A 13,914-nucleotide genomic window follows, 5' to 3' on the forward strand; every position below is an offset into this window, starting at 1 on the left:
CTGATATTTAAAGCCAAAAAATTTTAGCGAAGAATCTCCGAATCTGATAGCTGAGATTCAAACGCTAGAATCTCAAAGAAATTAAAACATATTTCATATATCAATGAGTTCTGAAAAATGTGGTTTTTATAAATAGATACGAGAGAAAATGAGAGAAGAGCACGCTAATGTATATATACATATATTATCTCTCTCCGCGATATTGATTGTAATTTATTTTGGAGCTCTATATGCTCTGGATATTATTAGTATCATTCGATTATACTGCAGACAATAGATTGTCCACAAGATCGCGTACATTAATAAATTGTTTCGTATGTGTTTATTATTACGTATATCCAACGCAAGTGTACGATACAGTTGTAGCAAAATTCGTCGAGCGGAAGCGTGAAAGTTGCTGCATATATAATTTGCCAAATATTTGATTAACTATCATTCAACGATCAACTATCGTTTATTTATCATTCCATGTCGACCGTGGTGTGATTCATTGATATACTGAATTATTTAGTTCAATTTTAACGCGAAGCTTGAAAGTCGGAAAGCTTTTTCCACGATCTTGCATTGCGGACGAACTTGTATTTGTCGCTCGTTGAAAGAGAGGATCCGCTGATCCCTCGAACAACAAACGGTCGCGATCCTACGTCATTGTCAGGATGACGATTTTAGAATTGGCAACGAACTCTCTTCGAACGCAGAAACGACGAGCGATACATAAACGAGCGGCTGACGACTGCCGTTTGCGATCGGAACTTCCGATGAACAATACATTCGCGTTCACGTCTTCCTGTTTTACGCGTGTCACGCGATTTCGTAAATCAACCCTGAAAAATTGTTATTTCAATCAGAAAAAAAGAGGAATCTCAAAATTAATATTACGAACATTCTGTATCAAAAATTAAAGATTGATATAACGTAGCTTTTCTTCATAAATAATATGAGACATTGATATTCATTGAGACTTTTAATGTACTATAAATAATTTTAGTTTACTAGAGTGTCAATTTTGTCAGCTTGTCTTAAAGCATTTATTTAAACTGACAGAAATAAATATTAATAGATTGGAATTATTTATATCAATATTAAGAAATCTCAGAAAATCAATGTCATATTATTTTCGGAAAAAGATATACATATATGTATAGAAAGAATAATTTTGTAATATTGGTAAAAACAATATCGAGATAATTGTTGAAAAATAGATTTAAAGCATCAAAATACAAATGCAGCCGCAAACTATTTATATACCAATGAAAATTGCAAAATTCTTGGCTTAAGCTCGAATGTCACTTCAACGCTGTTACGTCAAATTAACTAAAAGACTCGTTAAATATAAATTATGAGCGCATTGGTATTGAACAGATCGAGATTTTCTCAATAAGAATAAGGAGAGAAAGCATCTGTGCGAACAATAATCGCGAAGAAATTAGCCGTAGAAATGGTTTTAACTGAAAGAAATCGCGAGAAGAGAGCACGATGGAAGAGAGATTCCGTAGAGTCATCGAACGAACATGATCGCGTCGTAAACTTGGTCTCGTTTTCCGCTTGTAATGCAATTAGCAATCACAAAGCTGCTACCACGATACTACATTTAAACGAGAAACGGCGCTTCGTTAAAGCGGAGTGTCTAAATTGCAGTCCACTTTGTCGTGGATGGCACGTGACAGCATAAATTTCACTGGCGATCTGCTTTCGTGAAAGCGACGATCTGTTTCCTCCAGTGCTTGATGAAGATGCTCGCTTTCCGAACACCCTGTTGCAACACGAGCATAGAAATTTAATCCGCGTAGCTAATTTTGAATTAGTGCGTATCCTGCCAACTGTGCATTTCGTCTACGCGATTCGCCATATCAAAAATTTGTAGAAATAATTAATATTCATAAACAGTATAAAACATATGTATCGCGCGTGCATAGAGTTGCATAGACGATACATTATTCGTAAAAAGATATTTCGCACGCGTAAAATATTGGAATTATATATTTTTCAGCGCGGATAATGTTATCTCGATATTAAATGCTTAGTTTATGCGAGATTTTTGAAAAATCTTGGATTCCGTGCATATTTCCAGACTCAGTTACGCGGCCAAGGCGATCTAGCAATAATCTCCCGCGAATTATGTACGATTCTTCGATGATCGTTGGCGGAACGGACGATAGCCGAAGTCTCGTCTCAACCTTGATGCTATTTTAAAAGTACGTCAACGCAACTGCTCGATCGTTCTATCCTGCAAAGTCTGCGGAAACGGCGAGAGCAACGATTTTAATGAACAAACGATCGGATTTGAATATCGATGCCGCTACTTTTTAAGTTTTAAGTCACGGATGACGAGGCGCCGAATCTCTGTGTCGTTTTGACGTGTGACTTTATAAATACGTGAAAAAACGATTTACGTTATGAAAACATTATCGGTTTCCGGCATCTGTTGAAAGTAATTGCTGGAATACTTATTGTTAGCTGAATAAGCGCGTATGATATAAAGTGATGGTCAGGTAAATTCAGCTCGCCGTGGACGAAACGCGCGGAAACGCAACTGGACGTTCGCGAAATTAACTGGACAAGATGTCAAACTTTGCAGCAAACAAATTTAACGAACGTATGCGCGTTCGAGGCATGATTACTTGACGCTAACGTTTAATGGGGTAAAAGACTGGCAGCGGCGTTTCACTCGTCGTAAATCGTTTCAACGACGATATTATATGTAGAAATTCGAGACATTTTAACCGGCTGGCTGAAAGCAAACGAAAAGTGAACCAATAAGACGAGTTAGACGAGTTTCTCTGGGGCAGCTGTTGTGCATAATGTAGAGAAACGTCGGCGAATCATTCGGGAGGGGGCCTTAAACGGAATGGAAATCAGTTAAGTGCCACGAGCACGGCGTCGAAGTTTGGAAACGTTTGTCACTGCAATTAACATTCGGAGAACCGAAGTCTATCCGAACGATAATTTCTTTAAAGACAGAAATATTTATTTGGTATTTATACCGTAATATCTAAAATTATTATCTTTGTACGAATGGTTTTTTTAAATCATTAATCCTTTAGATTTCGGAATCACGATTGAGTCTTTTTAATTAGTCGATTTAGAGAATAATTGATTTCAAATAGCACTAAAGAATGCGTCATTAAAATTCAGGACGAGAAGCATAGAGAGATTCTAATCAAAATGACAGATATTTTCAAACTCTCGTCAAACGCGAAATTTATGTTTTATTCACAAACGGCCAATGAAAGGAAACGGTTTGATATAGAAGAAATGAAAGAAAGAAAAGTCGTACGGCGAGAAGGTGAAAATACGAGTCGCCTATAAACTCGACGACCTGTTTTCGTCCGCGAATTTATCCCACAAATTACTCACCCTCTTCCTGACGTCCAATTAATCATCGTAATTACTCACCCGGCCGACGATACCAGTACTGGCAGCTGTTGAATTATTTTCGAGTTGCAGCTCCACCTGATCCGAATGAGCTTTCTATCTGCCATATTTCATAGGAAAAAGAATAAGAATATCCGCCGCGTTTCCAAGAATATCTCCGCTAGACTTTGACACGTCGTCATTCTTTCGGTAAAAACGCATTTGACGCGAAACCAATAGGAGTTTGTAACTTGAAAAAAAAATATAATTCCTTTTCTCTATGTCGGAGATATAGTGCGATAAATAACAATTAGAAGCTAAAATAAAAGAATTAATTTTAGAATATATTTTACGCGTTCAATTACCATACATAAGTCTCGTTATTATATACCTGACGCTGCGTTTAAAATCGCTAGGAAAGGAAAGGATTCATCGCGTGCGAAACGTCGAGAAAAATTCAAGAAATAAGTTGTCGGATTAGCAACGTTGACATTTAATGCTTAATGATTTATGGGAGAGCGAGGATGCACGCGCTATAACATCTTTGCCGTTATCGGGAATGTGCTCGCCCGCCGATAATGAAACACGACTTTGCTCGGTATCCCATTGTATCCCGAACTCCCGCCCTATCGTTGCAGATTACTACGGGAAACCTGTTGAATATCATTCACGGGGGGGGGGGGGTTGTGAACCCGACATTCACAGTTACAGGCGCAGCCCGTTACTATTCTCTTCCGCTACAAATACGCGAGCGACTTCGCTCACTCGTATACTCGTGCCGCTATTGTTAAAGGTCTCCGGCAATCGCGACTGCAGGTGTAAATGGAAGCGAGACGGTTAATCGCGATGAGCATTGTTCACGCACGCGATACTGCAACTGCGCTATTTGCGAAGCGGAAAATCATAAGAGATTACATGCTAAGATTATGATTTTAGTTAATAAAAGGAAAAAGTGTATTTCGCTAAAACATACGAAAAATGCAAATGTGCTGAATGCCTGAATCACTTGTTAAAGATTAAAACGAAATAGCGAAATGCTATTCTGTAGCACTATCTTGATATTCTATAGTTGTCGCTCACTATCTTGTAGTACGCTATTCTGTAATAGTTCTGGAAACAAATTTGAGATTTTTGCATCTGAGAAATGATATATTTAATTATTTCCGATTTCTCTCTCTTGCATCACAATTAATATTTATTGAAACATTAGAATTACATATATAATTAAAACGTTCCGGACAGGATTGAAATTTTTATAAAAGAGCCATGCAATTATTTTATAACATTATTCGACGGTGGAGATAGATTAGGGTGAACCTGAGAAAACGTCGTGTAACTTTAAACACTCTTGGCACGTGCAGAATGACCTGACAAAAATTCCTCCTTGCCTCGGGTTATCCGACCTTGCGTCTAGGTGAGGCCGTAGGTGACGACATTACGGTCCGCAATTAACGCCGATAAAATGCCAAGCATCCGCGCTATCGGCCCAACGGATTCTCGCCTTTCCAGCGAAACGTCGAATGTCTTTCGATGCGTTTTAACGAAGATTGTCACGAACGGAATTATCGATATGATAATGCGCGTGGAAGAGAAATTCGATACGCCATCGTCACGTATCGGTTTATAGATCGTAGGTGCTATAAATGCGAAATGTCCAGCCGAATGTTTGTCTCCATTGGCCGCCAGATTCTATTTATCGAGAGTTCGTATCTGATGTACGATGCAGCTGACACCTCGTTTTCTCGCGTTTGCAACTGGCGGCGAGTGCTTCCGAAAATATTTCACTCGGTCGACGACGCGTCGTCGTCGGGCTGACGGCCGCGGGCTTTCGACGTTGCACTTAAATTTCAAGCGACGCACTCATGTAAATATCGACGCGCGATTTCGGTTCCGGATGCAACAGGTCGAAACTGTCGAATCTGCAACCTCGTCGCAGTTTATAAATAAACCGACGATGACGTAGGGCCACGGCACATTTGGCGAACGACGTCAGAGTTACCGGTGAGCGGGCGCGTATATGTGCAGTATATGGCTGATGCCATAAATCGGGTTTACGCTTTATAACGTGAATATTTTTAAAAATTGCGCTCTTTCGATTCACATTCGCCCAAAATGCATTCGCGAAATTTTACTGCCCCACGCGGAATTTTTCGAGCCGCGAGGAATTATCGTATCTCCTGCAAGCTCTTGGAAAGCTTTTCCACGATCGAAACTGTGTGTGTTCTTTCGCGATTTATCTCTTTTTTTAATCCTGTACAAGCTCCAATATTTAAGTAAATTCCAGTAGGCTTTCATAGAATCCTCCATCAAAAGGGTGAATTCGTTGAACTCGTCGTATAAAGGAGAGTAATTCTGAATGAAGTGTCGGTTACTTGGCAGACTTCGTTACAATCCATTGCACGTTAAACGGATACATGCGAATAGCATATTCAGAGTTTTACTATACTGTCCTATCTAAAGCCTTGATATAACGTGCGACACGTCGTAACGCTAACGCCAAGAATCGAATTAACACGCTTCACTCGCATTCGGTGCTCGTGAATACCCGTATTCATTAAAACACGATGTCTCTATATATTTTGTCGTGTTACACGAAACTTTAACCCAGCTAAATCTTATTCATGTAAAAGTTACAATATGCAATCTTGAAATTTTACCTCTTATTAATTTCGTCAATTTTACGATTCTAAGTATCCTAAGATTATTTTGAATCGTTAATAGATACTTATCTCTCTTTAAAGTTGTAAATTCTTTTGTACCTTTTTACCTTCGAAGCTTTTAATATCCCTGATGTCCTCGAACATTAAGTTTTATAAATATCGATGCTCTTAGCTCATCGATTATTATATTACCGTATCACTATTACGGTAATATGTTCCTTTCAATCGCTCAAACAGACGTTTGGCAATCGTGCTGTCACACCCGCGACAATATTCTACGAGGCATCGGGTTTGTCGGACATTTTCTGGCAAACGAGACGTCGACGAAGATGGACGGTGTCTGGCTTCTCGGCGACGTCGGACGTCGATTTCGCGTCGTTGATCGGGAGAACTAAGAGATCGCGCGCAAATTACACGCGCATCCAGAACACGGAGGAAATTTCATCGCAACGGCAGCGAAAATGTATAGAACGAACAGCCGGTACGCGTGTTGGCCGTTTCGCTTTCTGGTCGATGCCTCCCGGCGTTTCAATTAGTCGAGGCACCAGGCACCATCGGTGCCGATGGGCTGCTCTCGTCGTCGTCATCGTCGGTCGTTCCGATCTCGAAATAGATCGAATTCTAGCCGTCGCCTGTCCTCGGACCACCGTAAACGGCGCCTGACCCTTTACTGCCCATTTTTCACGCCCGTCCGATTAATCCCATCGCGGCTTTGTCGGTGGCACGATTTCGGACGAGCTTTGGGTGAGCTCCAGCCGCTCGTGAACCTTTATCCTTAGAGTGTCAAACTTCTCGGGGCGCGTCGCGTCGCCAATCGTTCATCGAAAATTTGAAAATTAATTCTGAAAGGAAGACGTTTCAATTTAAATGAATCATTATTAAATATTCTAATTTTGCTTTGACATAGTCAATTATTAATTAATCGACAAAATAAATATTATTAATATAATATTATAATATTATTTCTGATATTTGTTTTTTTTTTTTTTTTTTTTTTTTTTTTTTTTTTTTTTTTTTTTTTTTAATAATAGTTTGAGAATACAATAAAATAAATATATAATAACAGAATTAAAAATTTAAAACATCGTTAAAAGTGTAGCAGAAAAATTTTATACACCTACACAAAGAACGATTATACAGCACGGGCGACGGTGGTGGCTTGATTGAAATGATTCGTATGCAAGAAATTGCACTTTGGGATCACGATAATTGAAACTCGAGACAGCATAATTGAAGCGTAATTAGCCAAGTGGCTCGCCATTTTTTATTATCGCGGCTGCACTGTTCGGTGCTTCAATTGGGAATGACAAACCACTCCATTTGACAAAGCATCGGCCTGCCACAGACGGGAAAATTGAAAGAGAAATCAATATGTTATCATCGGCCGAGAGAATTTTTGTCTTCGCTGAGGTCAACAAACTCATTGCTATGCCACTCTCATGGACAATCAAAATATAAAATAAAAGAATTTGTTGACATTGCATTATTCATGCACAAAGTATTGCATTGCGATATTGAACAATTATTTATACGATTTACGGAGAAATTTTAATAAGCCAAGAATCTGACAAAAAAAATATTAAATTCCACTGGGATAAGGATAATCTCAATAAATTTAAGAAATAGATTTATTCATCTTTGAGACTAAATATCCCTCGCATATGTGAAATGAAAAAATATATTTTCTGCTTGTAAACTTTTCACGGTTATTTAAAGGTTTGCGATTAAGCAACGTTTGCGTCCCAATAATATTTTTTTCATCCTAGTATAATTTTTCTTGTTTACCATTGAAATGATATGTTAGTTCGATCATCAGCGGTAAAGTTTGCCGTAATTTATAACCCATACAACGTGCATTTTTTAAGGGGATGTGGTTTTGTATCTTGCGCGTTAACCGGTCTGTCGACAACGGGGTGAACTACGGTTCTACACGAAAAAGGTCAGGCCATGATTGGGCAAGGCGGAAACGAAGGTCGATTGGGGAAGGTCCGCGTTCTCACATAGGATATTCAATTTTTTCCGTTATAACGGAAGAGAAAACATTCGGACTCATCGTGTTGTCGCTGACGTAAGGATGCCCGGCATCGAAGGAAGGAGCGGTAGGTCGGACTTAAAAATAACGCACTACTTGAAACAGCTGCGTCGATAGAAAGTTTCTTCTCTCGCTTTCGGGATATAAAACAGGATTCGGATCGCGATGGATTTTGCTCGATAATTTTATCAAATTAGTTTTATACGAGGACTTTTTTATATAGGATAATTTTTAAAAATATGTATTATTGGCAAAACTGTTCTGAACAGCAACATTCTTTACACACAGCATTTTGTTGTCAAAATTTATAATATTTTATATTTTAAATGATATCTTTAACTTTTTTAACGTTTTTTTTATAAATTTTTTTTTTTTTTTTTTTGCATTTTGACAAATTTTTATTCGGCATACATTTTTCTTTATACTGGTGTATTTAAAAATGAAATAATTTGAAATTTGACGTTAAACAGATGATTGGATTTTTAATATTGTGCTCGCAAATAGGTTTGTGAACAAAGGGTAACACAATTATAACAATGCAAATGGTTGTCTCGCATGAAGCTTGACAAGGCGGAAGAGTATTATTCTACTCCGATAATAAAATTTTATCGTCTCTTTGGCACGGAGCCGCAACCGCATCACGCTTAGTAGTATCAAACGACATGCTCGCGCCGATTGTTATTTGCTCGATGTCTACTTCAAAATAATTAATTACATTCCATAATTAACATTGAGTTCCCTGAATTTTCTCTCGTGTATTCGATGCTTCAAGAGTCGGATTCAGACAACGAGTGCTGCTTTAAAATACGAGACCTTCTTTAATGTAGCGATATTTTTTCTAGTTTGTAATCCGGAATGAAAAATCTTTACAAATATTGAATTATATCGCAACTAAACTTCTTTCTAAAAAAGAGAATCCCAAAATTATAGATCCATACAAAGAAACACTATCGAGATTGGAGGCTTATTTTTAACGTTAATAGATGAGCCGATCAATCGCACGTGTCACATCCCGCGGTTAATTCTCCGCTTTAATGTCGTATTTTCGGTCTGCGGCTTTTTCGGTCGCAATCGCGGATTTGTCGCTCATAACTTAACACATCCAGTTTGCCGATAATTTCTGTCCGTTTTCATCTTGTCGCGGAAATGTAAATGTGTCGATTCACGATTGCGGTTTTCTGATGGAAGTGGCAGATAGATGTTGCGTAATTTTAATTACGCACAACGACCTTTGGATATACGACAATCAAAAAGTTTGCACAATTTGACTGTGCTTAAACAAACAAAAAATATATAAATATATATGTATCGAAAAATAGAATGTTAATTTACAAAACGTTAAAACTTGATCTACGTAGGTCTATAAATTTTTAATCGTCCTGTATTCTCTCATTTTATGCTCACATTGGATATATAGCAGCAGTGTGGAGGGTAATTCGATTTTTCCGGCGCAAAAAGGAGACCGTTCCCCGAACGGAATTGCTTGTTTTCGCCTGCGATTGTTATCCGTATGTGGTGAGCATATTGAAAATTCGCACGAACGATCATCGGACAATCGATGTGCGAAATGAGCTCTTTAATCTCGCAGGTGATATCCCCGCGGCGTCAAAGGAAAACGTTTAATCCCCGCTTTGCATAAATTATTTTCTGAAATGAGATCGATCGATTTAACTTTTGTGTTGCGCATGGCGACGGTCTCCAAATGCGAGAGAAATTTGCATAATGTGCGCGAACATAGCGTACGGTATCTAAATAATATCTTTGCCGACTTAATGCATCTTTTGCGCGAGATATTGTCTATGGGGAATGTGGAACATAAAAAAAAGATATAGAAAAATATTGTATTAGAATTTAAATAGTATACATTCTATTAAATACACTAGAATAACATTTTGCATCTATAAATATTCACTTTTTATTATATATTCGAATGTTTTTCATACAAATCCTTGAGCTCTTGCATTTCTAATCTTGGAGATTTAATTTTTACAATTATTTAAAAAAAAAAATTACACACGCTATCCACCGTGCAACTTGACCGATTATATCTTTTATTAATTCAGCGGTAGTTTGCTATTACATTATCAAAGCACATGAGCGTTTCCCAAATCTTTCTCAGGTCGAGAGCTTTTTTGGCAGCTCGACGACCGAGGGTAAAATCGGGCACAGTGTCTTCTTTGTACTAGGCTTGGCAAGCTTCTGCACCATCTGACGGTTCTTCCGGAAGAGTTTTCGCACGAACAGCTTCTAAGCTCGCGCGAAAGCTCACAAATGGCTGCCGCCATCTATTCAATATAGAGAACAGATATTTTTATAAATAAGTTTACGTTGAAATAAAAAGCTCATATCATTGCTATTGATCATCTAATTTCTAATTAATTCAGATTTTATTAAAAACAGTATAATTTCCATTTATATATATGTATATATGTATATATGTATATAATATAAAGAGTATAAATTAATACAGATATTTTGGATTTTTTATTAATTAATTATAAACACAAAAAAATTAAAATTTAAGATTTTTGCATATTATAATATCAATTTTGTTTTTGATATAAAATAAAAGAAATTAATTTTTTTATTTTACATCTGGATAGAAAAGATTTACTTTATATCTATAAATTTATAGATTTTATAACACATAAAAGTGAGAAAGATAAATTAATCAATTAAACAAGCTAGAAAATTCGGTATCATAATAAAATAAAATTAAATAGCTTCGTACCGTCAAGTTATTTCGCGTTTGTAATTCAGAATATATTCCTTCAGTTATAGTCGCTTATTATATTCGCATCTATCATTTTTGTGTTTAAATAACTCGACCAACATACGAATGTCATCAAGAGGTCCAATTTTACGCATGTTCGCGCTAAATACTGAATTATGCGTCGAATGCAGCACAACCGCGCATATCATTACGCGTAAACGCTGCCAAAGAGAAATTCCGGGCGATTTAGCAAAAAGGATTTGCATGGATACGACGGCGAAAATTATGGCGGCCGAGGAGACGTCATCGGTTTGTCTCCTTTGTGCAAAAACATTGCTTCCGTTATTTTATACCGCGAAATTCGCGAACTGGCCAGTTCGTCGGAGAGAGGAAGACAGAGAGAGAGAGAGAGAGAGAGAGATCTTTGCAAGCCTTTCGCAATCAGTTTTACGCAATTCCTGTCACGGACGTTGCCGACATCTCCGCAGGCGGAACAAATTATTTTCCACGTATATTATTCTTCTGTCTTATATATGTAACATTCAAATTTGCTCCGCAGCATTCAGATATTCGACTGATGGGACCAAAAGATTGTATATATGCAAACATCGATGTTTCCAAAGATTTGCGTTGTACAAGCGCGATATTCTTGTCATCCGGATACTCTTGGTCTCTTCTATTTCCGACATTCGTTTAAAAAAAAAATAAACGGTTGTGACGGCAAACGATAAGTCTCTACCTATGTATATTCGTCTCCTTCACTGCTTTATTCCATTTCCTACGCGCAATATGAAAAATTTACATTTTAGGAAAACGGCAGAGAACAAATAGTTACCTATGTAACGCAAACACGGATCGTGTGTAAAACCGCAAAATTAGTTTATGAGACGCGCAATAGAGAATTCCCCGCTTTCTGAATATATCAGGGAATTAATCCATCGATATGCGAAAAATTGTCCGTCAATTTCTTCCTTTTTTTAAATATATAATAAAAAAGATCTATAGTTTTAATGATATCTTTTAAGTATCTTCTCAAAAGAAATTCAAAAATTTTTAATTACATTTTTTTTAATATTTAAATATTATTAGTAATGACTGATGATTCAAAAAGTATCGATTTAAAAAAAAAAAACGACAATCACAGGAGAAGGGATTTAATTAAAGAGGAATCTCTTCGGCATCGCGACGAGGCATCTCGCACTATGCGCTTTTTCCCGTGCGTCGTCGTCGTCGTGGCGAGTGGCGGCCTAATTATACGTGTTTCTCCGTATTTCTGGAAGCGGTCCGCGGACGGGGCGCGGTGCGGCCCGCTCGCGGTACAGCGGAGGCGCGTTTCCCGACTTCAGTCGCGCGTGATCCATCTCGAGAATCGCGTATATTTTGAATTATCTCTCGCAACGCGTTGTTCGAGAGACGATTCTCTCAGCGTGAAGGAAGATTGTTCTTTTGGCCTCCGTAGTCGCAGCATCCATTCATGGCCATCAGGCTCGTTCATGAGCCGAGCACGCGGATATCGAAGGAACGAGATAGCTCGGATCGATCTCCGGCTCGATTAGATGCGTTCGTTGCAATTTATTTTTTTCTCGTTCAAAATTAATTTACTTTTCGTTAAAGATATTAATATGTCCGACGTAATTTCATCGGATGTCGCGTGACATTTTTTGATTAGACGAAGAATCACAATTTTATGTCAACGTTTCGAATTGGATAGCTAGAAGATTTTTATCCTAAATCGTATCATTACACGTGACGATCGATCTGCTCTTCGACAACCGAGGATTAGGGGTACTATGATTATGTACGAACTTGTAGAAATCTTTTTTGACGCGACAAACGACAACCGTAAGGATCTTTTTAAGTGTTCGTCGTGTGAAGGATTTAGGAAGAAGTGACATTTAAACTGTGCGAAGTAAGATATCGCGTTAATCATGGCGACCACGGAGATCTTTCAGGACTGGGATTCTCCTCACGAGAATCTCAGCACGATGAGGACCACTACTAAGACCACCAGAAAAACTACCACGACAACCATCACCAAACGAGAGGTAAAATTCGAAAGAGTTAGGCTTCGATTTCTTAATGAATATGCATTCCATTCTCTCTTTCGATTTTTAAATATTTGAAGTTTTTATTTTTCCTTTGAACTCTTGCATATATTATTAATAATTAATTAACAAATATCAATTTATTTGTAGATGTGTATTTTTAGTATTTGAAAATATTTTCGCTTATCATATTCATATATTGTATAAATAGTTTTTAAATTCTTGGATTATTTAAGATGCACGAAATCTTTAGAGATTTCAAATCTTTAGATTCTTGGATCGAATTTCTTATAATATTTTGTGTATTATAATTAAATACTGAAGGCTTATTTACTTCTGGGATTAAATCTGGTGATCTTGCCAGAATCTGTCGCGCATTTCTGCTCTTTCATACATCATGCTGATCGCGTATCTTTACGCCTGTCAAGTGGATCATAAACATACGGAAGATTTAAGATGTTCATTTGCAACTCGGAGATTTTCCGGATTCGCGTCAGCGGATTAGGTCGAGAATGAGTGGAAAGGCCAAGAAAAAGGCTTTTTTCTTGGCGCGCGTAGGTCGAGTGCACAAAGTAGCTGCTTTCGCATGCGATTACTCATAGAAAGTGGTTTACGATTTTCCGGCTGTTTATCCGTGAAACGAGTCCGCGATGTAATGGCAGCCTTGGATCCTGGCAACCGTTTTGTAAACGCGCGAAAAGCTTTACATTTTGAGATACATTTATAAAACGGATTTTCCGTCTTAAATAACAAGAAATTTAGTTATAATATATTGATTAAGTTCTTAGATTCTCTTAAATTCTTGTACCGATCGATATTTGGATGCATTCGATTTTTGTCTTTTTAAATACAATTTCTTTTCTTTTCCGAATATCTAAATCAAATTTTTAATTGCATTATTTTATCTTCTTATGTGGAATGACGCGAGCCAAATGCAGAATACAACAAGTAATCAAATTTCCGACCTTGTTAGCGCCACTTTTATACTGACAATGATACGTATGGCATATGTTGCAGTTCGACCGTCGACAGCCGCGCGTGGTATGTTGGCATTGAAATTTCGAAATCGAGAGAATGCATCCGGTTATCGTAAAAATACACTTGATATAA

General features: G+C 37.6%; 1 protein-coding gene across 12 annotated transcripts in view; it reads left to right on the plus strand.

Moving 5' to 3' along the window:
* Positions 1–13,914, plus strand: part of Tmod (tropomodulin) — a 45,213-nt gene that overhangs the window by 583 nt on the left and 30,716 nt on the right. The window contains exon 1 of one of the 12 annotated variants that reach the window (XM_070293125.1): positions 12,122–12,804. The exons of the other annotated variants lie outside the window; for them this stretch is intronic. Within the exon in view, the coding sequence (XP_070149226.1) occupies positions 12,688–12,804 (117 nt within the window). The 5' untranslated portion in view covers positions 12,122–12,687. Of the gene's footprint in view, positions 1–12,121; positions 12,805–13,914 lie in introns of those variants that run through there. 12 annotated transcript variants of the gene reach the window in all.

This window comes from Polyergus mexicanus, unplaced genomic scaffold (assembly GCF_030449975.1).
Source record: "Polyergus mexicanus isolate NDT 795.1 unplaced genomic scaffold, iyPolMexi1.0 SCAF_1, whole genome shotgun sequence".
Taxonomy (NCBI): domain Eukaryota; kingdom Metazoa; phylum Arthropoda; class Insecta; order Hymenoptera; family Formicidae; genus Polyergus; species Polyergus mexicanus.